The 26,043-nt window shown below is 41.1% G+C and overlaps 2 protein-coding genes across 2 annotated transcripts in view; one reads left to right on the forward strand and one right to left on the reverse strand.

Moving 5' to 3' along the window:
• The window catches only part of SLC9A7 (solute carrier family 9 member A7), a 214,750-nt gene extending 201,834 nt beyond the window's left edge, over positions 1–12,916 (forward strand). The window contains exons 16-17 of the mRNA XM_054566516.1: positions 3,889–3,994; positions 7,526–12,916. Coding sequence (XP_054422491.1) covers positions 3,889–3,994; positions 7,526–7,777 — 358 coding nt within the window. The 3' untranslated portion in view covers positions 7,778–12,916. The remainder of the gene's footprint in view (positions 1–3,888; positions 3,995–7,525) is intronic.
• Positions 12,917–13,630: 714 nt separating this feature from the next.
• CHST7 (carbohydrate sulfotransferase 7) overlaps positions 13,631–26,043 on the reverse strand; it is a 38,209-nt gene continuing 25,796 nt past the window's right edge. Inside the window, exon 2 of the mRNA XM_054566515.1 lies at positions 13,631–14,116. The gene's annotated coding sequence lies outside the window, so the exon portion shown is untranslated. The remainder of the gene's footprint in view (positions 14,117–26,043) is intronic.

Here is a 26,043-nt window from a genome sequence, read left to right on the forward strand (position 1 = left end):
CTAAATGCCTCTTCCTTCTTTTTGAGTCTTTTTTCCATTTCTTGTTCTTTCTGGGAGCTTTTTTCTACCTTATCCTCCATCTAACTGATTAGATACTTGGCTTCATCCAGCCTGCTTTGGATTCCTTCTACTGTGTTCTTCAATTCAGAAATGGTATTCTTCACATCCTCTTGTGTCTTCTTGATAGTTTCTAGGCCCTTTTCCAGGTTGATATAGTTTGTTGTAAGATCCTGATAGATTCTCTGCAGTTTCTCATAGTTCTCTTTGAGGTGGCTGAGCTCATTGAGCTTCCTTAGAACCATTGTTTTGCATTCAATATCTGATAGTTCCCTTGCCTCTATTTCATTTAGCTCTGTCTGTGTGGAGTCCCCTTTTCCACTCATTTGGGGGGAACTTCTTTTTCTTCCCATTTTTGTGAGAGTCTGTTAAGTAATTTATTTATTTATTTTTGCTTCTGCTTCAATTGGGCTGTCTAGATTTCCTCACTTTGTGGGTTAAACTTCTATGTTAGTGGGCAGGTCTTTTTATGTATGTATTTATGTATGTATGTATATATGTATTTATTTCCTTTACTTTTATTTCTGGGCCTGCCTCTGATGTTGTCATTTGTTGAGCCTATATGACCTTGGGTCGTTTGTTTGAACCTTCCAGGAGTCTACTGTCTGTGTCTGACTCCTGCTTTGGGCAGCTGTGTGACCCCTTCATCCAGGAATTCAGTATTTCTGTGAATCGCTCTGCACTCTCACGCGGGCTCCTTGGTCGTGCTCCCCGGCGTGGTAGGATCCCACGCCCGCCTGGGCTCGCATGTGCTTGCCCCAGCCCAGGGGGCTTCTTCGCGACCTCGTGTACTCGTCTGGCCCCCTTGGCCGGTGGGCACCCCGGCACTGGTCCCTTTAGGGTCTTCTATTGTGTGCGTTCTCCGCTTTTGGCTCTTTGGATACGTTGCCTGCCCTTGCCAAATGGAGACTATGGAAATGGGAGGAAGTCAGCTACAGTACTCTCTGGTTAATCCTATCTCCAGTCTCTCCTCCAGGGACTCTGGGCAGATCTGTGACCCCTTCCTCCCGGGATCCACTATTTCTGAGGACTGCTCTGCACGCGTAGGTCCACGCGGGTCGATTTACACCTGCCCTCGCCGATCTGTGCACTCCCTCGCAGGCCCCATTGGTGCTAACCTGTGGGAGGCCTTGCCAGCCTGCGTGAGCCCTCGCCAGCCCGCGCGGGTACATACACACACTTGCCAAGCCTCGCCGGCCACTCTGCACGATTGTGCGTGCCTGCACTGGGTGGTTTTGGGGTGTCTATTGTGTGCTTTTCGGCTTTTGGCTCTTTGGGGGTGTGTCCTTTTCCCGCACAATGGAGACTAGGGAAAGGAGAAGGAGTCGGGACTCCCCGGTTCCTCCTCCCGTTCTTTCCCCAACGCCTCCTTTTCCAGTCTCTCCTCAGGGGTCTCTGGGCAGTTCTGTGACCCCTTCGGCCAAGGATCCACAACCTGTGCGGACTGTGTTTCAATCGCGGGCAGTCTGGTTGTGCGTGCCCCGCTTCTTTCTCTTTGGGGGTGTGCTTTGCCTGCCCAAAATGGAGACTACAGAATGGGGAGGAAGTCGGGACTCCTCGGTTCCTGCTCCCGTTCTTTCCCCAACTCCTCCGTCTCCAGTTTCTCCTCAAGGCTCTCCCAGCCAGTCTGCACTTAGCCCCCCAGTTCACAGGTGCACAAGCTGTGTGCGGAGGGCACAAAAGGCAGGTTAATTGATTCCCTTATGCCTGAGCGAGATGGTAGCTGCAGAGTGGGAGGTGAGTTATCACCAGGGCTCCACAGGCTGCCGTCTCAGTTCTCTTCACAAAGTTTTCCTCACCAATCTTTTCCCAGGCACCAGCCCACCCCGCTGCCGCCTCTACCCAGAGATCAAGGAGGGTGGCTGCTACTGCAATTTTTGCGTTGGCCCTTTAAATGTCTCTTTGCATCCCCAGCCACCTGTCTCTGGCAGAGAGCACCCCTAACCTTTTCGGGGTTGCGTTTTGTCTGTATTTTCCTGGTTTTAGCTGCTGTAGTTTAGAGGTCCCTGTTTATGATTCAGACCCCGTTCTTCCCCGGGGCGGGAGCTAACTGGCTGTTTCAATGTCCCTTTGGTGCTAGTGCCCGTGGGCACCCAGCCCACCCTCTCGAGCCTCCACCACACTTCTCACCCGTTGGGATGTGTGAGAGTTGAATCCACTGTCTGTCCGCGGCTCCAAGGCTCCTCTCCCACTATGTTCCATTGTTTTCCAGGTGATTACTCCACTATTTAGTCGCAATTCCAGTTTAGTCTTGGGAGGAGGAGGTCAGAGTGACTCCCATTCACTCCTCCGCCATCTTTCCTCTCCCAAGAAGCCTTTTCTTTCTTGTACTGTTCTAAACGAAGGAAAGAAGCGATGGTGCTTGAAGTAGTAATTCTCTTGGGTACGGATGGTTGTGAGACAGTCTCACCTTCCTTTAAAGTCTTTTGGCTATTCTTGCATTTGAGGTGGCCATGTGAGTCTCCACCTTTTCTATATATTGCTTAGGCTGTCGGTATCAGAAATGGTCCTGGCTCTATCAAAATATGACACAGCTTCACGGTGCTTCCAACCCAGTGCCATGAATTTGGCAGTACGAATATCTACACACTTACAAACCCTGAGCTCTCTGCATAACAGCTGACCTTCATGTTAGAGTAGGCATCTCAACCAAGGGCGAGTTTGCTTCTCAGGGGGTATTTGGAAATGTCTGGGGACATTTTTATTGTCACACCTTGGAGAGGGTGCTACTGGTATCTTGTGGGTAGAGGCCAGGGATGCTGCTAGACATCCTGCAATGCAGGACAGCGCTTTATAACAAAGAATGATCTGGCCCAAAATGTCAATGGTGAAGAATAGTCCTGTATCGGAAGTTGGGAGTTAAGGTCTGCGCACCCTTAGTGAAATCATTTCACTTTGCCAAGTCTCAGTTTCCTTCTTTGTAGTATAGCTCCAGGTTACATCTAAGGTCCTATCCACCTTGACCGTTTCCATCATGTGACTTCAGAGCAGAGTGGTTTAACAAAAGTCCTTACAGAGAACCCAGGCAGAGAGGACACAGGGGCTGTAACATCTTCCTTCATTCCAGGTGACCTATCTCCTGTTTTAAAGATGGGAGCTGGTTGTGTGTCAAAAGCTGGAATGCTGATTGAAACCAAAATTCTCATTGAACATAAAAGAAGGGAGAGCGGTATTTTAATTAATCAAATATTCTTTTTAACTGAAAATTGGGTATCACCAACCTGAGAATTAACAGTTAACTCTAAAGGCTGATGGAGTATAATTTAATCTGTGATTCAGGTCCTGACTGATGTGGCTCAGTTGGTTGGGCATTGACTGGCAAAGTGAAAGGTCCTGGGTCCAATTCCTGGTCAGAGCACATGCCTGGGTTGTGGGTTTGTTTCCGATCAGCGCATGTATGAGAGACAACCGTTCAATGTTTCTCTCTCACATTGATGTTACTGTTCCTCTCTTTGTCCCTCTATTTTCCTCTCTCTAAAATAAATAAATAAATAAAATAATCTTTGATTCAGACTGTTGTAGACTACAAGTACTTTCATACCTCAGAAATATTGTAGTTCCAGACCACTACAATAAAGCAAGTCATAATATTTTTGCCAGCGGAAGGACTTGCCTTCAGTTTGTAAAAAGTGCAACGTCTGTGAAGTGCAATAAAGAGAAGCGTAATAGATTGAGGTATGCCTATATTTTTTGTATTGTACTGGTAAAATGGGGGAAAGAGGCTTTCTGTGGGTAGAATGTCAGGTGATTTAGTTGTTGGGATTTCTAAACACATTTTGCTGGGTGTGTTGTTTTCTTTGCAGACATTTTTCCTTAATTCTCTTTTTAAAGTTACTTGAAGCCCATCCTCACACACAGTGGCCCCCCATTAACCACTACTCTCCCAGCATGGTGTGGTTTGCTGGCTCGATGTCTGACCAGTCCCCAAGTGTATGATGTAAGTACATTCAGGGCTGCATTCCTGTTCAGTCTCCAAATTTCACAGACTTTGCTTATCCAATAAGATGATTACAAATTCCCAGCTTACATATGCTTAATACATTTTTCACACCAACAGAGAAAACTTTTACCAGGGTTATGGGACTCCTAAACATCGGCAGCTAATATATGGTAGAAAGAACACTGGATTTGGAATCAGAACAATTAGATCAGTAGATTTAAAAGTTAGTATAATTATTTCCAATCCTGCTGATAGCTTATTTAATAAAGCTGTTTTTTTTCTGAGTGCTAATAATTTGCTCAGTTTGGACCTGTGTCTAAAGTGACATTGTGGGTCATCTGGATTTTTTTTTAAATCTTCAGAAACAAAGGGCATTAACTGGAATCACCACTTGTCGCACTATTGAAGCTCCAACTGATTGCACCCTTCAACCTTGTTTCATTGGGTTTGCATGTTTCTTTGCCTCCTGGCTCTAGTCTCTTTTAAACAGTTTCCAAAGCCTTCCATCTTAATTAGGTTTTATAATGATCACTTTTCATGTCTATGTAATAGTATGAGAACTAACCCACTATTAAAGCTTTCTAAAAACCTTGTTTAATCTGAAGCTTACCAACTATTCCTTTGCTCATTGATTAGGGACATCTGTTCTAGTTTAAATTCATCATAAGCTCAGTAATCTTTCAGAAACTTAAACTGAAAGTACTTCCCTCACCAGTTTGAGAATCTGCTTGAGGTTTGCTTCCTGGGGTAATGTTTGGGCTGTGACTCCCCACAAGCAGCCCAAAATGGAGTGACTTGTGCTACAAGCCAGAATTACCCTTCACACTATTGCTGCTGCTTTGTGCCTAGAGTCCTAACCAGAGTCTCAGTTAGCTCCAAAAAGAGAGTGGGAACAAAGGATCTTTAAAAACTTAAAAGAAACCCAAAGGGGAGATAGTGGAGGGCCTCCCCGCAGAGTTTAATGCTGGGTGATTGTTTTGGACTGGGCCACTGTAATGGCTGTTTGACCTACTGTTGTGTGGTCCTCACTTATCATCTATATGGTGTTTGTACATCAAGTTTATTTGGGAGCTATCTGAGATGTTTATTATTCACCATTTCCACTAACTCCAAACTGCTTAGGTTTGTTATCTGCATAGAAAATGTAATCCACTTACTAAAATAATCTCTGGTTATTTAAAATGTATGTTCCCGCAATATACTTGTTTGCAGGCTGCATTTTCATAGCAGCCTGCAGTGGACAGCTAATTATACAATTTTACAAACCTTCAGCTTAACCAAACTTTTGTTGATCCTGTTATCTAGAATTTGAGGGAGTGGACTGATTTCATCATCTGCATATAAAATTCATTCAGCTCTTGAAAATCCCTCTCCACTGGATTTTACTATGTCTTTGTTTCTGAATGACCTTTCCTTGGGTACCATTTGTATGGGCCTGTGAATTTTGTAATGGAATGAATTGATGTTATCTTTTCTCCTGTTGATGAATTTTTGCCCTGCTTCCCACTGCAAGGGGTCAGAGGGGGCCACACAGGGCTCCATCTGTTTCCTCTGTGCTGCCGTGTGTGAGATGGGGTGGGAACGCTTGGCTATACTTGCAGAATTACCCTCAGATGCAGTTTTCTCAGATTCTTCTCTTTCCCTGTGAGGCTCCAAAGTTTGAAAGAATGAAATATGTGCCAAGATAAGGAGAAGGAGATCGGTATCCTTTGGTGATTCCTCATCTAGATGGGGATTCCAGGCATGGACACAGAGAATCTGCCTGTGACCTTGGGAAGCATGACTGAGCGGAGGCCTTGAGTCTGTCAGGGAGGCAGGTTCAGGTCCTGCACCAAGGAAACCTTGTTGTGTAGAAGACAGGATGCAGGACTTCAAATATGCTTTGAAGGATAGATAGGAAATAGAGGAGAAAGAGCAGTTTTAAAACTGTTTGCCATTTTAGAAAGAAGTCCACAGTTTTTGGTAGCCATGCAGTAGGAGAGTTGGGGAGCACACCACCCCTTGTTTTTTGGCTCGTTGAACACATTGGAAAGTGAAAGGTTGTTTCTGACCTCACACTGCTTCCTGACACTCTCTTTCCCTGCCATCTTTTGTAGTGGACCCTGACCCCGCGGAGGCAATTCTCTCTAGAGGAGAATACAATGAGCCCTTCTCTGAAATGGCTTTTATTGAGAACGATATGTGATATGCGGATATACAGCATGCATGCAAAGCTTATCAGTCAATGCCTAAAAGCTGTATTTACAGAAAACATATAGAGATAATAGATAGCAATTGAAGAAACACAGAGATTTGCCTCAGGTCAGGGTCTGTTAGTCAAGTTGATGTCTGATGGTGTTAAGGTATGGCTCTTGAATTCAGGAATTCATTCCTTCTGTTTGGAGCTTAAACATCTGGTTTTTCCTTATCAGTGCAGTGCAAAGCACATCAAGCTTCAGTAGATACAATGCATTCTTTAGGCCAGATTTCCCATGGGAACCCTCGGTGTTAGCATCAGATCATGTCTGCCTCCCAGCATTCCCAGTTTCCTGGTCAAGACTTACAGGCCCCTTTTCAAGGCCTGGCTAGCACAGGGCTACAATTCCCGATACCACACAAAGTGGCCCCCAACAATCTTTTAGTTTCAAATGGCTGCCACTTGGCTGACGCCTGCCTTGCTCAGCCTGATCTGTTTTGCTACAACTGCTGCTTAGTATAAGATGCCATGCCAGTCTTCTTCCTGGTGGAGTGACTTTTCATATACTTTATGTGGGTACAACCAGTCTGGAGGCAGCATAAATCCAAACCTTGCTTCTTACCAGCTAGATGACTTTGGGCAAATTTCATAGGTTCTCTTAGCTCAGATTTTCTGCTTTGTGACACATGTGTTTGCGCCCTTCACAGGAGAGGGGTAAGGACCAAATGAGAGCTTATGTGAGATTCCTGGCAGGCATATAACATATGCTCAAGAAAATGTACCCTCCCTCTGTATCACTTGCTTTATCTACTTGAGGACTTCCCATCAGGGTTTTTCTATGGGGACAGAAAAGAAATCCTAATAATGGTTTGTCCTCTTCCCTCCATTGCTGACTAGGGCAAGAAGTAGTTCAGATGTAAACCAGGTGGGTTTAGGATGGTTTGTGTAGAGCAGGAGCCTGCACCCCCCCCCCGCCCCCGCAGAAGACCTTCTCAGAGAAGAGAGGAACTGAAACCTGTTTGCAGGTTTGCCCAATGAAGTTAGTCTTTCCTTTCTTTGTGGGTTGAGAAGCTGAAAATCCAGGCTGGTTTCCCCTTCTTCCATTTTTGTCATGAACTGTCGGGCATTTAAAATCACAGCTGCTTTCTGATTTTCCAAGTCCTAGTTCAGGCAACAGTGCTATACATTGAATAGCGCACTCTATGGTTTACATCCAGTTATCATGCCAGAGGCTCAAGGCAGGCAAGTTTCATGATCCTCCGTTTCTGATGTGGAGTTGAGGTTGGGGTTGGCTGGAACTCTGGAAGATTCCAATCTTGTTTGTTGTTACTGTTGTTTGTTGCACTTTTCAGAACCAAGAGCCACTGAGAGAAGAAGACTCTGATTTCATCCTGACTGAGGGTGACCTCACCTTGACCTACGGGGACAGCACAGTGACTGCCAATGGCTCCTCAGGCTCCCACATGGCCTCCATGAGCCTTGATGGCAGTCAGAGAACAAAGGGCAGCTCCGAGGAGGTGCTTGAACGAGACCTTGGAATGGGAGAACAAAAGGTCTCAAGCCGGGGCACCCGCCTAGTGTTTCCCCTGGAGGATAATGCATGACTTTTCCCTCCAAGCCCTGAAGCGATAGGGTAGACTCTCCAGTGGTGTGGGGCTGGCTGCATGCTCCAGTGTTGTTTCAGGTGGGACAGTGACTGACTGGAACTAACGCTTCTATTTTATTGAGGTCTGACTATATCTTAACATTTAAAATTTAACCCAAGATACAGATGGTGGGGCTCAAGTGTCTCTTAAATCAACACAAATGCAGGCCTATTCCCACTTCTTCACATAGTAGTGTGCTATTCAGAGTTAAATGAACAAAAAACAATCGCATGCTTTACTGGTCTCTTAATTCATTCACCTGCAGTACCTGAACAAGGTGTGGTAGGTGCTGGGTATCCCTCCCAGGAGAGGCTTCATATCCACACCCGAAAGTGAGAGTCCAGTTGGATGTAGGAATATCAGGAAGGGCGAACAGACCAGAAGAATGATTGTGGAGGAAGGCAAGTGAGATCAGAAGTCCAAGGATTTAGGGGAAGCTGGTGTTAAATGGGAGAGAAAACATGAGAAGGCAATTTGAGTGGAGGCTCTGGCAACGAGGGCTGTGTGATACCAACCTCATCTCAGGATTCCTGACTTCTTTTGCTGCCTGTTTCCTCTAGACTGAAGATTGGAAAATATATCCACCAACATTTCAACATGGGGAAAAGAATTTTAATTCCTTCTTTGGAAAGCTCCATAAAGAAGTTACTGAAATGTTAAAAACCAAAGGCAAAATAGTGTTATACTGTTGTCTTTTAATTAACCTGAAGGCAAGAGAAACTGTTTAGAAAATGATGATGATATCACTACAAAAATCAATCAATTCTTGAGAGCTGCCATATGAGCTGACTGCCTGGAAAATGATGAACAGCACTGAGATATCTACTGTGGGTTTAGAAATGACAGCAAAATTTGTGGACTGCTTTGGTCTGGGGAAGCAAAGGCAGTAAGAAGCCTAAGGGCAATAGGTTAGTATTCAGAGGGAAGAAATCTCACTGTGAAAAAAATAGCTACAAAGAAAAAACAAGGTAGTATTCTAAAGACTGAGTAGAATTCCAAACTTCAAGCTAAGAAATGCATGAGATTTCAGTGGCCACCTGAAGAATCAGAGGTGAACCAGTGGAAAGTTAAGCTTTATTCAGTGCAGTAGAAGGTTCTGCCTACTCTAAGATTAAGAATCTAGATGTCTTGACACTGAGTGCCATGTAGAGAAAGGTCATTTTCTTGGTATTTGGGGAGGGTTGCATCAGCTTAGTGTGGGAGTGTGGTCTCCAATTTAGGTTTTTAGTATGGGTTCTTTTGTGAGTGAGATATTCTACCTGCCCATACCTGTAGTAACTGAAATACTGAGGGAACTCTTGGACACCAAGTTTGAAATTCTCCCCGTGTCTCTATGCCTCAGTGCTATTATATTTGAAAGCCCAATTTCTAAAAAGTGCTTTAATTAAATGTTGGTATTTTTCTTATTTTGGCAAAGTAGTGACCCAGTCCAGTGCTCCCATCATGAATCAGCCATTTAACCTTTTAACTCATATTTTTAATGGTTCATTTTAAGTAAAGCATTGTCTCTTTCACACTTTGATTTTCAGTCTATAATTTATGTAAACCAAGAAAAATTTATTAGTCATACGAAATTGCTGGTATTCATTTTTAAGAGACATAACTTAATGTGGTTCAGTATAATAGAACTGAGTAATTTTTCTCCTCGTCTTTCATCTAAAGTCCATTTTGATTTGATGGTCATCCATGGGCTTTCTAAATTTGGAAAAAAAGCCAAACACACATAATCCTATGCTTCCACTTCTAGAAGTATTATTCCTATGGTGAGTGGTTAAAAATAGGGTCCCATGAGGGCCAGAAACTATGTAACTGAAGACTATCTGCTGTCAATCTGGCATAAACCAGATTGAAACTGCTGAGTAACACTTAACCCAACTAAACAAAGTTCCTCTCAGAGGGTAATCCCAAGTCATTTTATGAACATATTTGTTTCAGGTTGGGGGGTGGAGTGGTTACAGTTCAGCAGAGTTGGGTGTTTTAGAGCAGAGGTTCTCAACCTTGGATGCACATTATAAATCCCTGGCTCATTAAAAAATTTCAACATAAGGGCCTACCCTCAAAGATCCAGATTCAGTGGGTTTAGAGTGGGGCGTGGCTTTCATGCTGTGTTTTGTATCCTCAGGGATTCTAATCTGCAGCTAGGGTTGAGAGCCTTTGGTCTAGAACTTGCAGTGGACCCTACTTGAAACCTTAAAGAATGGCCTAGCAAATTTAGTTTTTTAAAAATTATTAGTCATGTGGAACAGAGTGTTGATTGGATAGCTATGAGGGAATTTCATGCTGTTTGCAGAATGCAAGTATGTACTACTCCACAAAGTACAACTGAAATAAAGGTCCCATTTGAAAACCTTAAGAGTGTGAAATGGAGAGAAGAATGACTTGAGTCTATGTATGGAGAGAGGATTAAAAACCTGTCACCTTTGCGGGAAAAGGGAGGTTTTGTCTTAACTGAGCTGCTTATTAACCAAATGTGAAGGTTTCTCAAGAAGGTGTCTTTTCAATTTAACCTGGGATTAAATTAATAGTCCCCTTTGCAGTCAAGTGAATTTTCTCTTCACACTTTGCTTGTCCCCAAGCCTGAATCCATGCTGGATTCTTTAGAATAAGGCTGGGTCTGTATACTGCCAGAGCAGAGGCCCCACATTAAATGGAAGGTTGTGATCACTTTGCTGTCATGGTGGTGGTGGTGTTGGTAGCTGGTAATTAGGGACATGCAAACTTCTGTGTAGTACCAACAGAGGGGAAGATACAAACTTCTGCCATTCCTTTTAATATTCATTTTGGGAACTAACAGGAGACTGAAATTTCATTTCTATAGAAGAAACTTTAGAATTTAAATAAAGCTGCATTTCTGCCAAGAAGCAAGTATAGGGAAGGCACATGTAATTAAATGGACACTGACCATTTAGAATACTGAGTTGACCAAATAAGCATTAATGCCTTGCAGCCAGAAACCACACTGTGACATCAAGTGTTTCACCAAATAAACAGCAAGGAGCTCTTTAGGCTATTATCCCTTACACCAGAGATTGTCCCCTGTGGTTTGGTTGACAAATGAAATTTTAGAAAACACCAAAAATGCTTTCTTAGCTATCTAGGAACTTTTCAGTCCAGGACAAAGAAGTAACAGTTCCTTCCAAAATAGAGGTCTGTTTCATGCCCTTCCCCTACCTCCATCATCTCTCGCCTTCTCTGCCCATAGTCGTTACTGTATTCGTCAGATATTTAATGTGAACCATCATTTCTAAATGTAGAAACACCACTGATACACTTAAGAGATTGGTGGCAGGGCAGCTGAGCAACTCATCAGTGGGGAAATCATCTGATTGGAAATCTACCTTAGTACCCATTGTGAGTTCTAAGAGGTGAATCGGAAAGCTGATTTTACCATCTGTTGTCAAACATAATCTGGAATGAGTGTTAAAGTTAGCTTGCTCATTCAGTGAATGGACTTCTTATTCCACTTTAGAAATGGGGAACAAGTTTAGTGCCTGCCTTTGGTGTTGATTCTGTAGGTGAGTTAGTGTAAGAGCTAGTCTGTCAGAAATTTTAGACTGGTATAATTGAGTTCTGATCTCTTCTGTTGTTTTTAAAGAGGGAATCTGATTTGCCTGTGTCATTTGCTACGTTCTGAGACAGTAAAAGTTGAAGGAATCCAGTGGCCAAGAGTTAGAATTTCGAAACAACCCATCTGAATGCTACTTTTACCCAATACCTTGGTACCCAAAAAGACCTTCCCCCTTTCTAAAACAAAATAAAAAAATATAGAGAAACACTCTAGAAGCCAATGTGAGTGTCTAACCAGGAAAGTCAAGTAGGATTTTTGACAATCTTTTCAAAACAGGATTTAGAAATAAACCATATTTTCCAGTTTCAATTTTCAGAAGTAGAATATTTTAAAAATTAACAAACACATCTTGTATTGTTACCCAATGCTAGCAGAAATTGTAAAGAGCAAAACCAAAGTTTTTGATGTAGGTTTTATTTTTGTAAAACAGGGTACACTGTAACTATGGCCTACATGCAGCCTGTTTTCTGCTACTTGAGCCTTGGAGAAAATGAGAGAAGGAAAGTCTGCTTTTCTGCTGCCTTTTGAAAAGGTCTGAAACAGACATGAGAGCTTGGGAGACGTGACCGTCTCATTCTGATGGCCACCTTTTAAAAAGGGTTAAGAGAATTGCCAAATATCATGATCAGCTCAATTCTTGGCCAGTTGAAAATGATCTGGGCCTGTATATGTTGGAGGAGCTCAGATAGAAAAGGACATGTAAATAGCATGAAGAACATTGCATCTCTGTCTGAAGCACTTAAAAAAAGTTAACATCCCAATGTTACTGGGTGACTAACTACATGGACATTTGGAGGCTGACTTTTGTTGTGATTATTCCAGTTGTGGGCTTTGGAGAAACAAAGGAATGGTTTTCGGGTGTGTGGGTGTTAAGTCTATAGATTTGGAATTTATTACTGAAACCACTCATTCAACGTGTGACTTCATAATAGGGTCACTTCCTCCTAGGTTGTCTTTTTATTTTTTCCATAAAATACATCTGGCACTTCTTACAAGTTTTATGTTCATTAAAATTATTAAATGGGAAGGCCACCAATATTCATTTAATAGCTGAAAAGCAAATTTTTTAATAGAATTAAGATGAATTTAACATGGATGATGTGACCTCTTTTTATAGAGTGCTTACACACTGTAATTGAGGAGAATTTTGTCTTCTATATTCAACAGTGGCAAACTGGTGGTTTTCTAAAATTAACATTATAGTATGTTATATAAAATGTTAAAATATGTTTAACTGTGAAAAAGTGAAGACTTGGAATTATCAGCAACCTTTATGTGCAATAAGGAAAACAAGTTAAGACCCCAAAGTGCTCTCTTTCCCTAGCATCCTACTTAATGTTTGCCTTTGTGTGTATGTTTAGATTGATATTGTAAAGCTAGCCACGTTTTCCTGCCTTTGCTGATATCTAACACATTTTTCTCAAAGCTTTTTCTGTATTTTTTTTATAAAATTCAAAATAAAAAGATTAATTGGCTGAACTAATCTTGTTTTGTATGTTAAAAATATTGTCTGTTAGTAGAAGAGTATAATATGATCTTATTCTTTGCCTCTTTCCCTCACTTAGAGGTTATTTTTTTGGGTGGAAGCTATTCTTCTCTGGCTTAAGGCCAGGAGTTGACAAATTACAGCCAGCTTTTGGATTAAATCTGGCCCACTGCCTGATTTGTAAATAAAGTTTTATTGGCATATACTATGCTCATCATTTGCATATTGTCTGTGACTAATTTAATGCAGAACTGAGGAGTTGTGACAGAAATGAGCAACTATTTGCTTAAAAAGCCTGAACTATTTACTGTCTGGCTCTTTACAGAAATTGTTTTTGCAGACCCCTGATTTAGATACTGGAAAAACTTCAGCTTTAAACAGGGTCTAAAAATCATAGCAACAGATTTTTTTTAAAAAAATTAAATTTTGGGTTTAAAGAACCACTTTAAACTTGATCTCTGCCTGTGACTTTTCCTGGCTCGCAACAGTCTTTAACAGGTTTTGAATGCTGGATAATGCTAAGAATCTTGAACCCATCATACAGCTTCCTTTACAGTCTTCATATTTCTTTGTATGTAGACTAGCTCTTCTCAGAACCACATCATAAAATCTGAAGCTTCCTAGCAAAACAAAACAAATCCTGTCATTAGCATGACTTCAGTCATTTAATGGTGTAATTACAAAAACACCAGAACCAGAACCATTTAAAAGTAAAAATTTGTTTCAGCTCATTAGAGTTCTCCCACCATACAGAGAGAAAGTACTTTTTAAAAAATCAGAAGAGCTGGATGAGTCAGGTTTAAAACAATATCACCCAGACCTTTCACTTAATATTAAGTAATTTAATCAAGATACACAGGACTGCACTTGGTCCTTATTTACACTAATGTTTTGTCCAGACATCTGCTGATGAGAAATGGTACCAAGTCATGTCTCTTCTTTGTTTTGAGGACGCCTTGTTGAAATGACTCCAGCTGAGGCAGGTTCAGGCTGGAAACTAAAGCTCTTCCTACTTTATTGCCATAATTACCACATTGCACTGTCACTTCCTCACTGGAAACTTTGCTTCATCCAATGCGTTGGTCATTATTTAATAAGCTCATGATATTCCTGCTCTGCAGAATTGCACAGCAGTTGGTACCAAATCAAGTCCCAGTCTCTGTCAGTGTGATAGATTGCCTCCACAGTGTGGCTTCTCCAGTGCTGGGGCAACATGCTGAGTGCCCGGTTCATGATGACTGACCTGGAAGGAAAGGAACAAAGTGCGTTTGAACGTTAGAACATAGAAATTCACAAATAGAAAGCCTGCTGAACCCAGGCAATGTAAGACCTCTTAAATATGGAACTTTTAAAATCTTCCTTATCTAAGTTGCATTATCCAATGCTGGAAATACATTACCAAACCAGTATCTATCATTTATACTTTGTGAAGGCAGGCTAGGGATAAATGTGATCCAAGAGGTGTCTGGTGAGAATGAAGGCAGGGAAACGACAGGGGCACCTCTGTTAGTATGACTATGCTTTCTGCAGCTATTATTGTGGGGCCCCTATTGAGAATAGAATTTCCTGAGACCTATTACGTAGAGTCAGGGAAAGAGCTGGGACTGAAGCTGTAGCTTTAGGCACCAACCATGTAACTATCCATCCTTCACTTGTGTACTGGTTCATATGTTCAAAAAAATTCTAACAATTGAATGTTACATAAGCAACAGATTCAGCTTCCTCTGAACTTTCTTCTTCTTTCATTAAAACACATTGCCATGGCTGGTGTGACTCAGTGGATTGAGGTCCGGCCTGCGAAGCAAAGGGTCGCAGGTTTGATTCCTGGTTTTGGAGTATGCCTAGGTTTGGGGCCAGGTCCCCAGTAGGGGGCACACGAGAGGCAACCACACATTGATGTTTCCTTCTCTTCCTCCCTCTCTTACCCTCTATCTAAAAAAATAAAATAAAATAAAACACATTGTTTGTGTGACTGTATGGGAACAGCAGAGAATGGACTGACTCTGGGTATGTTCGTACCAGTTCTACTATCAGTTTATGATCTTTCCTCTGATCCTGGATGTATGCCAAATCTGACATTATTTTCTAATGTGTTGAAACTATTCATCACCTCAATGTAACTACTGATGCGAGTTTTGGAAGGAAGTACTTTCAACATGATTTAAAAAGTGCAATAAAGATTCAAATTAAGCATTAAGGAAAAGCTAATTTCATAAAGGCCTTTCTATGAACCTTTGGTATTTTATCAGTACTGGTTATTTGCATAAAGAGAGCTACCATGACACTATAATTTAGTTTAATAAAAATCAATTTCCAGATGGGCTAACTCTGGTTCCAGATAAGATGGAGTAAATACATTTCTCCTTACTCCCCCACAAAGTGTAACTGAAATTGTCAAACACAATATATAAAACAAAGATAAGATTCTGAAGGGTGGGGAAAGGGGGGTGGACTGACTAGAGATCCTGGGTAATGAGGAAAAACATAGCTATGAGTTCCGAGTTTTCCTTTGACCTCCTCTGTATCCTGGAATGGGTGCTAAGGAAGCCAGCAGGCCAGAAATGCCAATGGTAAAAGATCAAAAAGCCTCAAGAAAATCCTGTTATCTCTAGCCAAAAGGCAGGGAAAGGGCTAGTCTAGAAAGACAGAAACCAAGCACCACAGAAATTATTCCCCCTCCTGTCAGCAGAGGCCTAGGGGGAAGCCAGGACTTCTGGATTACCATCCCCACCTGTCAGTAATCAGATGGTGCACCTCCTCCTTCACCAGTGTAGTGTCAGTGGAGGCCTGATAAATTAAGAGATCCATATGGTCAAATGTTCAGGTTACAATGAAAAAAAAAACCTGTCAAACTAAGAAAAAGGGAAATTTCAACTTGAATGAGAAAACAACTGACAGGTATAAACACTGAATAATGAAAATACCCAAAAATGATTTTAAGCCACTATCATAAAAAAAATGCTTCAATTAGCAATTACAAATACACTTGAAACGAACAAATGAATGAAAAGAATTTCTTGGCAAATAAATATTAAAAAAGAGCCAAATGGAAATTTTAAAACTGTAAAATTTTACAACTATAAAATAACCAGAATTTTAAAAGCTCACTGAGTAAGTTCAATGGCAGAGTAGAGATTACAGAGTGAAGAATTAGTGAATCTTAAAACTATAGAAATTACCTAATCTGAGCAACAGAGAGAAAATAGAGTAAAAAAAAAGTTGAACAGAGCTTCCAAGACCTCTGGTACTACAATAAATGATCTACTCTTCGTTTCCTCGGAGTTCCAGAAAGAGATAAAACAGAGGATGGGGAGGTACTTGAATAAATATGGCTGAGAAGTTCCCAAATTCAGAAAAAGACATAAACATCCAGGTTCAAGAAGCTGAGGGAACTCCAAACAAAAACCGAAAGAAATCTATACCACCATACAGCTTTAAGACAAATTTCTGTGTTACTGTATGGGAAGTATGTCTTATAAATTTTGACATAATGTTACTTATTGAAGTGATCTGAATGTCAGTAAATTTCATATCTGAAACCACAGAGACTAGAAAAAAAAGTGGCACAAAATTTTTTAAGTGCTGAAAGAAAATAACTGTCACCTCAGGCTTACATATTCCTTGATATCCTTTAGGAATGAAGGTGAAATCAAAACATGCTCAGTAATAGATCTAAGATGGCAGTAGAGTAGGTGGAAGTTACGCTCATCTCCTCCCAGGACCAAACTACAATGACAACTAAAATACAGATCAACCAGAAAAACCAACTGAACACTAACAGAACATAAATCTTATAATCAAGGATTAACAGAAGAAGCCACATTGAGGCTAGTAGGAAAGATGGAGATGGGAAAAGGGCTGGCCCAGCACACACATGCAGAGGCTGAGGATCTGGAGGGGTATCTCAGCTGCAAAGGCTCCTCACGGGCAGCCAGACTCCCCAGCCCAAAGCATGAGATCCAGCATGAGACAGCCACATAACATCTGGCTGTGAAAATCAGTGGTGATTCTGACAGCCAGGGAGAGACAGCCATCTTCTAGAAACTCGGGAGCCCTCTTAAATGTTCAACACAAAATTTCTTTACAGCCACTCACCCTGGGCTCCAGCAGAAGGAGGGCAGTGTGGACTAGAGTCCTGTGAGGAGAGACTGGGAGTTTTTAAGTCCAGGGAGAGAGGTCAAGGGACAGCCTCCAGGGTCCCTGTGCTAAATCCTCCTCCCACACTGCAATGCCTTTCTGGGGTCAATCATGTCCCTCCATATGACATACACCTGGGAGAATGCAATAGAACAACCCCACAACTCCATGTTGCCCTGCCCTGTGGAGCTCATGCCCTGTGGAAGAGTTAGATGCCTGGCGCTGAGGTGTAGAGATCCTGGCAGACTCAGAGGGTATCAGTGACTGAGTTGTGTGGCTTGGAGGCAGGGACCATTCCCCCACTTTCTCCCAACCTGACAGGTGCCTCCCCTTCATGGGATATCCACTAGACACAACCTCCCCGCTCCTGATGGCCTCACCTTGCCAATATTGGGCTCTCCAGGAGGTCCAAGCAGAATATAGGACATACTGAGTTCTGTGGCTCTGGGGGGGGCATTACCATCCCACTCCCCACATGCCCTCCCCTCACACTGCCAAGTTGTGATTTGTTTGGGTCCGATAAAACTTGGCTGGCCTCCCTCTGAAGACTCCCTGAGACCCTGCCCCACCACAAAGTTCAGCAGGCACCTAATGGGTGGCAGTGAGCCTTGGTTTACCCTGAGACTTTTGCTGAGTGGCCTCACACCCAGCACTGCCACCAGGTTTGAATCTGTATCAGTCTGGTCAATACCACTCACACCTGCCTGGTGACTCACTGAGAACCTACCTCATGCAACTCATACCACCAGAGGCTCTTTCAGTGACTGAGTTGAACAGGTAGCCAGCAGGCAAAGGTGAATCCAGGGTGCATGGGTCTTTCGCTGACTTGCTCCTGTGCTTGGTGCTTGTACGAGGTGACCTTGGTGTGCACCTTGGCCTTCTCACACACATTCAGGCCCAGCAGAGGCAGCCACAAACTGAATAATTTTGTAGCTCCAAACAGGTTACCCAGGGCCAGTCACAGGCAATGTCTGATATTGACCTGTACCTGAGTCCCTCCCAAGACGCCATAAACAAACATATCCAGTGAAGCTTCAGACAACATAAAAGCAGAATCCAATTATCTCCACAAATGGCACATCCAAAAGGAGATCTTGGCAAGCACCAAACCGTGCAGGGGAAAATTCCATTTTGGGTGGTCAGCACCAACACATCAACTTGTACAGTGGGGTCGGTGTTGATCCTCACAATCAGCCAGCTTGAGGGTTGTTCTCACACATGGTCACAAAGAGCAATCAAGAATCAACTACAAAAAGCAGGCTCACACAAAGGACATTTCTGGAGCACCCAGCTCAGGTAATAAAGTAGACTATACCACTGGGTCCCACAGGACACCCACTACATAAGGCTACCCTACCAAGACTGGGAGACACAGCAAATCTACCTAATACGCACAAACAAACACAGAAGGTAGCCAAAATGGGGAGGCAAAGAAACATGCCCCAAAGGAAACAGGAGAAATCTCAAAGAATTATTTAATAAGTGAAATGAAAGCAAGCAATCTACCAGGTATAGAGCTCAAAAAAAATGGTCTTAAGGATGCTCAAAGAGAGATCTTCAAAAAAGAAAGAGCAAGCATAAAAAAGAACATAGAAACTATAAAAAAAAAGAAACAGTCAGAAATGAAGAATACCTGAAATGGAGATTATACTAGAAGGAATAAACAGTAGGTTAGATGAAGCAGAGGAACAAATCAGTAATTTGGAAGACAAGGTTGCAGAAAATACCCAATCAGAGCAGCAAAAAGAACACACAATTTTAAAAATGCGGATTGTTTAAGGGACCTTTGGGACAATATAAAGTGTAACAACATCCACATCATAGGGCTCCCAGAAGAAGAGAGACAGCCAGAGATTGAGAAACTATTTGAATAAATAATGACTGAAAACTCCCTTAACCTGGTAAAAGTAAGAGACATATAAGTCCAGGAAACACAGAGTCCCAAACAAGATGAACCCGAAGAGGCCCACACCGAAACTCGTCATAAGTAAAATAGGAAATATTAAAAACAGAATTATAAAAGCAGCCAGAAAGACAGTTATATAAAAGGGAGCTCCCATAAGACCATCAGCTGATTTCTCAAAAGAAACATTTCAGCCCAAGAGGGACTGGCACACAATATTCAAAATGATGAAAAGCAAGGGCCAACAACCAAGACTATTTTACCCAGGAAAGCTATCATTTAAAACTGAAGGAGAAATAAAGAGCTTCCCAGGTCAAATAAATAAATAAATAAAATAAAAAAGGAGTTCCTTACCACCAAACCAGTATTACAAGAAATGTTAAAGAGTCTTCCTTCAGAAGAAGAAAAAAAAGGAACATAGTAATAGAGAATAAAATTGCAATAAATACATACCAATCAGTAATCACTTTAAATGTAAATGGCTTTAATGCTCCAACCAAAAGACATAGGGTAGCTGAATGGATAAGAAAACAAGACCCATCCATATGTATGCACCTCCAAGAGACTCACCTCAGATCGAAAGATACAGACTAAAAGTAAATAGATGGAAAAAGATATTTCATGGAACTGGAATTGAAAAAAAGCTGGGGTACCAATACTTATCTAACAAACTAGACTCTAAAGTAAGGATGTAATAAGAGACAAAGGACATTACATAATGATAAAGTGATCAATCCAACAAGGGATATAAACCTTGTAAACATTTATGCACCCAACATAGGGGCATCTAAATATATAAGGCAAATTTTGATGGATATAAAGGGAGAGGTTAACAGTAATGCAGACATAGTAGGGGATTTGTTTTTAATTTTTAAGATTTTATTTATTTATTTTTAGAGAGGGGAATAGAGGGAGAAAGAGGAGAGAAACATCAATGTGTGGCTGCTTCTCACACACTCCTTACTGGGGACCTGGCCCACAATCCAGGTATGTGCTGTAGACTGGGAACCCAACCTGAGACCCTTTGGTTCACAGGCTGGCACTAAATCCACTGAGCCACACCAGCCAGGGCACATAGTAGGGGATTTTAACATCTCATTGACATCGATACATCTAGACAGAGAGCAACAAGAAGAGAGCGGCCTTAAATAGCATGCCAGATCCAGTGGATTTAATTGATATCTTCAGAGTATTTCACTCCAAAGCAGCAAATATACTCTTTTCAAGTGCACATGGAACATTTTCTAGGATAGACCACATACTAGGACACAAACCAGGTCTCAATTAATTTAAGAAGTTTGAAATCATATCAAGCATCTTCTCTGACCATAATGCTATGAAACTTAAAATCAATCACAAGAAACAAACTAAAAAAGCAAACAAAGACATGGAGGCTAAATCACGTTACTAAACAATGAATGGGTTAACAATGAGATCAAAGAAGAAATCAAAAGATACCTTGAGACAAATGACACAGCAACCCAAAATCTATGGAACACAGTGAAAGCAGTCCTAAGAGGGAAAGTAAAAGCATTATAGACCTACCTCAAGAAACAAGATCTCAAATAAACAATCTAACTGTACACTTAAAGTAACTAGAAAAGGCACAACAAATTAAGCCCAAAGTGAGTAGAAGAAAGGAATTAATAAAGATCAAAGCATAAACAAATGAAATAAAATCTGAAAATAAAACATAAAAGATCAATGAAACCAGGTGCTGGTTCTTTGAAAACATTACCAGAGAAACCCTGCTTTTTCCCTCTGATGTAGTAAGGAATTACAGGTCAGTCAGTGAGCCTATTGGTGTGTAAGCAAAGTTTATTAGTGAATGGGAGAGCAAAATCAAGAGTGACTAGAGCAAGGGTGGCCAGCACCCAGGTGACCAGAGGCCCCCCCGCATGTGGCAAGAGAGCAATGAGCCAAGAGAAAAGTGAGAGTTCTCTGTTCTGAGGACTTGTATAGTTGGTGGGATGGGGGTGAGGGAGTTACATTTTGACTGATGGGTAAAGGTGGTGCCAGCTTTCTTCTGGGGAAGATGTGACTGCCTAAATGTAGGTATGGGTGGGGGTCTGTTAGCCCAAATCCTTATCTTGCTCCAGACACTATTTACTCACTTTGCATATGTGACATGAGGCAGGCAGTTAACCAAAGTTGTTTATGGGCTTTTTCTCTGGTCACTGTAGACCCCTCCCTTTTTACCCCTTCCAGGCCTTGGGATGAACACACAGTCTCAAGGTTTTCCTTTTCCCAGCTAGTGGAGTTGATACACACAGACTTTCAAGGGCTCCCCACCTCCCCTACACTATCATAGTTTCACTTGTTGTTTGGAATGCCTGGAAGCCTTATGAAACCAGGCTCAGGACTACTCTTGGGTTATGGATGCTGGCCAGCAACAGCAGAGCAGTCTCAGGATTCTTCCTATGCTATCTCCTGCAACAAAAACATAAACAAGAGTGACAAATCTTTAATCAGACTATCAAGAAAAAAAGAGAATCCAAATAAATAAAATCAGAAATGAAAGAGGAGAAATAACAACTGACACCACAGAAATACAAAGGACTGTAAGAAAACATTATAAACATTTATATGCCAAAAAATAGAACAATGTAGATGAAATGGATAAATTCCTAGAAACATACAATCTCCCAAAACTGAATCGTGAAAAAACAAAATCTGAACAGGTTACAACTAATGAAATTAGAGCAGTAACCAAAAATCTTTGAACAAACAAAAGTCCTGGTCCAGATGGCTTCACAGGTAAATTTTACCAAACATTCAAGAATAACCCTAATGTAATTTTACAAGGCCAGCATTATCCTATTTCAAAAACCAGATAAAGACACTACAAAAATTATAATTATATCCCTGATCAACATAGATACAAAAATCCTCAAGAAAATATTAGCAACCCAAATTCAGCAATACATTAAAAACATCATACACCATGATCAAGTGGGAATCGTTCCTGGGATGCAAGGTTAGTGCAATATCCCATAAATCAATGAAAATAATACACCACATAAACAAAATGAAGGATAAAAATCATATAATCATATCAAATAAGAAAGAAAATGTATTTTATAAAACCCACCACCCATTTGTGATAAAAACTCTCAGCAAAGTGGGAATAGAAGAAATATATCTCAACCTAATGAAGGCCATATTTGACAAAACCACAGCCAACATCATATTCAATAGGTAAAAAACTAGAAGCATTTCCTTTAACATCATAAACAAGAAAGCAATGCCCACTTTCACCTCTCTTATTCAACGTAGTACTGGAAGTCCTAGTACAGCAATCAAACAAAAAGAAGAAATAAAAGTCATCGAAATTGGAAAGGAAAAAGTAAAACTGTCATTATTTGCAGATAACATGATACTGTATATAGACAGTCCTAATTTTCCACCAAAAAACTACTAAAACAATGAATAAATTCAATAAAGTAGCATGATACAAAATGAATATCCAGAAACCAATAGCCTTTCATACACCAATACTGAACTGTCACAAAGGGAAAAGACGAAAACAATCCAATTTACAATTGCATCGAATAAAATAAAATAGCCAGAAATACATTTAACCAAGGAGGTGAAAGACCTGCACTTAAAAAATTGTAAGATGCTGAAGAAAGAAATTGAAGAAGATACAAATAAACGGAAGCTTACACCATGCTCATGGATAGCAAGGATTAGCATTGTTAAGTGTCCATACTACCCAAAGCAACCTATAGATTCAATGCAATTTCTATCAAAATAAAAATGGTGTTTTCACAGAACTATAACAAATACTCCAAAAAGTTACATGGAACCACAAAAGACCCTAAATAGGCACAGACATCTTTAGAAAGAACACAGTTGGAGGAATCATGCTACCTGATTTCAAACATTATGAATCCATAGTAATCAAAACAGCATGGTTCTGAGATACAGATCAAAGGAACAGAATACAGAGCCCAAAAATAAACCCATGCCTATATAGTCAATTAATATTTGATAAAAGAGGCAAGAACATACAATGTGGTAAAGACAGTCTATTCAATAAATGGTGTTGGGAAAATTGGACAGTTACATGCAAAAATGAAACTAGAGCACCTTCTTACACCATATACCAGAATAAACTTGCTCTGGCTGGTGTGGCTCAGTGGACTGAGTGCTGACCTGCAAACCAAAGGCCAACCACAGAACCTAAATTTTCTTAAAGAAAAACTGAAATAACAAAAACGAGAAATAGTCACGTCCACTTTTAGAGTTGGAAACTTCAATACCTCCTCTTAACAATTGACAGAATTACTAGGCAGAAAATCAATGATGATATAGGAGAGCTAACTAAACAATGCAATCAAACAAATAAAATTGAACTGACATATAGTACACTCTACTTAAATAATAGCAGAAACACACTCTTTTGAAGTATACATGGAACATTCACAACCTAGACCATAACCTGGTTCCTAAAATAAACCTGAACAAATTTAAAAGAATTGAAATAATAATATAGTGTGTTCTCTATACATAATGGAAACAAACTAGATATTTATGACAGAAACATAAAGGGAAATTCTCCATAATCTCCAAAATTAAAGAATACACTTCAAAATAATCCATGGAAATTTAAAAAATATACTGAATGAAAATGAAAATGCAACATATCAAAATTTATGACACAGCTAAACCAGTGTTCAGAAGGATATTTATAGTATATTACATATATACATTAGAAAAGAAGTCTAAAATCAGTAATCTAAGCACCCACCTTGACAAACTAGAAGATCAAAATAAACACAAAACAAGTAGAAAGAAAGAATTAAGATACAAGCAGAAATTAGTAAAACTGAAAACAGGAAAACAATAAAGAAAACCAATGAAACAAGAAGCTGGTTCTTTGAAAAGTTTAAATATTTGATAAACCTCTATCAAAATTAACAAAAAAAAGATACACGAATTACTAATATCAGCATTGAAATAGGGTATCTCACTACAGACTCAAGACAGTAAAAGGATAAAATATAGAATTCTACACATAAACTTGACAATTTAGAAGAAATGGACCAATTCCTCAAAAAGCATAAACAACCATAATTCAGCCAAAATGAAGTAGGTAATTTGAAAAGTCAAAATTACTAAAAAATCGAATTAATCATTAAGACTTCCAAAAAAGGAAATCTTCAGGCCCATCTACTTTCAATGCATAATTCCACCAAACATTTAAGTAGAATTAACACCAGTTCTACATAATCTCTTCCATGAAATTATGACACCATTATTACCTTGTTACCAAAACCAGATAAAGTAGAAAAAAGAAAACTACTGACTACTATCTCTCATGAGTTTAGGTACAAAATCCTCAACAAAGTATTTGTATATCAAATTCAACAATATAGGAAAAGATTTAAGTGTCCTAAGAGGGGTTTATTTTAGGATCAATATTCAATAATCAATCCATGCAATCCATCATATTAACAGGCTAACAAAAAAAACCCCACATGATCAAATCAATCAATGCAGAAAAGGCATCTGACAAAATTTCATACCTCTTCATGATAAAAAAAAAATTCTCAGCCAACTAAGAATAGAGGGGAACTTCCTTAATTTGATTTTAAAAATCTATATAAACCTCATTGTTTATGGAAAGACTGAAAGCTTTCCCTCGAATATCAGGAAGACAAAAATGTCTGCACTTGCCATTCTTATTCAATATAGTACTAAAAGTCCTAACCAATTAAATAAGACAAGAAAAGGAAATAAAACCCACACTGATTAGAAAGTAATATATAAAATTGTCCCGAGGAGAGAAAAAATATGGTGGACGAGTGAATGGGAGTCATCCTGACCTCCTCCCAAGAACAAACTGGAATTGCAACTAAATAGTGGAGAAATCACCTGGAAAACAACAGAATGATAGAGGGAGAGGAGCCTTGGAGCTGCGGACAGACAGTGGAACCAACTTTCACACATCTGAACGGGTGAGAAGTGTGGTAGAGGCTCGAGAGGGTGGGCGGGGCGCCCGTGGGCACCAACAACAGAGGGACATTGAAACGGCCAGATGGATCCCTTTGAGAAGAATAGGGTCTGACCCATAAACAGGGACCCCTAGACTACAGCAGCTGAAACCAGAAAAACACACAGACAAAAATGCAACCCCAAAAAGCTTAGGGGTGCTCTCTGCCAGAGACAGGCGGCTGAAGATGCAAAGAGACATTTAAAGGGCCAACGCAAAAATTTGCAGTGGCAGCCACCTTCGTCGATCTCTGGGTAGAGGTGGCAGCTGAGTGGGCCGGTGCCTGAGGAAAGATTGGTGAGGAAAACTTTGTGAAGAGAACTGAGATGGTGGCCAGAGGAACCCCAGTGACAACTCACCTCCCACTCTGCAGCTACCGTCTGGCTCAGGCATAAGTGAATTAATAAACCTGCCTTTTGTTGCTCCGCACCCAGCTTGTGCGTGTCTGAGCTGAGGGCTGAGTGTAGACTGGCTGGAAGAAATAGAGGATCCCTGGCCAAAGGGGACACACAGCTGCGGAGAGACTGGAGATGGAGGCGTTGGGGAAAGGGAGGAGGAACCGGGAAGTCCCAACTCCTTCCCCTTTCCTTAGTCTCCATTGTGTACAGGCAGGCCATGCCCCCAAAGAGCCAAAAGCAGGTAAGTACACAATAGATGGCCCAAAACCACCCAGTGCAGGGGTGCACTCTCCAGAGGCCAGTAAGGGTACCAGAGCGGGTGAGGGCTAATGCGGGCCAGCCGGGGCGCGGTCGGACTGGTAGGCCGGCGAGTGCAGAGCAGTCTGCAGAAATAGTGGATCCCTGGCCAAAGGGGTCACCGAGCTGCCCAGAGACCCTTGAGGAGAGACTGGAGACAGAGGCATTAGGGAGTCCTGGTATTGACTTTCCCCACTGCACTATCTTAATCTTCTTCAGGTGGACCACTTCTCTGAGTGTAAGGGGACGATAGTCCCACCATCAGGAGACACTACTCCACCCTGTGGTACCTAAGCCTGATAGATGAGGACAGAGTGACCAGATTGACAATCACAGGAGACAGACACAGAGAGTAGATGCCTGGACGGCTCAAAAAAATGGTCCAAGGTCAGATACGGTCAACAACTGACACCATCATAGGCAGACCCAGAAATAAG

The sequence above is a fragment of the Pteronotus mesoamericanus genome, unplaced genomic scaffold (assembly GCF_021234165.1).
Source record: "Pteronotus mesoamericanus isolate MK-2021 breed Mesoamerican mustached bat unplaced genomic scaffold, CSHL_Meso_final contig_173, whole genome shotgun sequence".
NCBI classification, from domain to species: domain Eukaryota; kingdom Metazoa; phylum Chordata; class Mammalia; order Chiroptera; family Mormoopidae; genus Pteronotus; species Pteronotus mesoamericanus.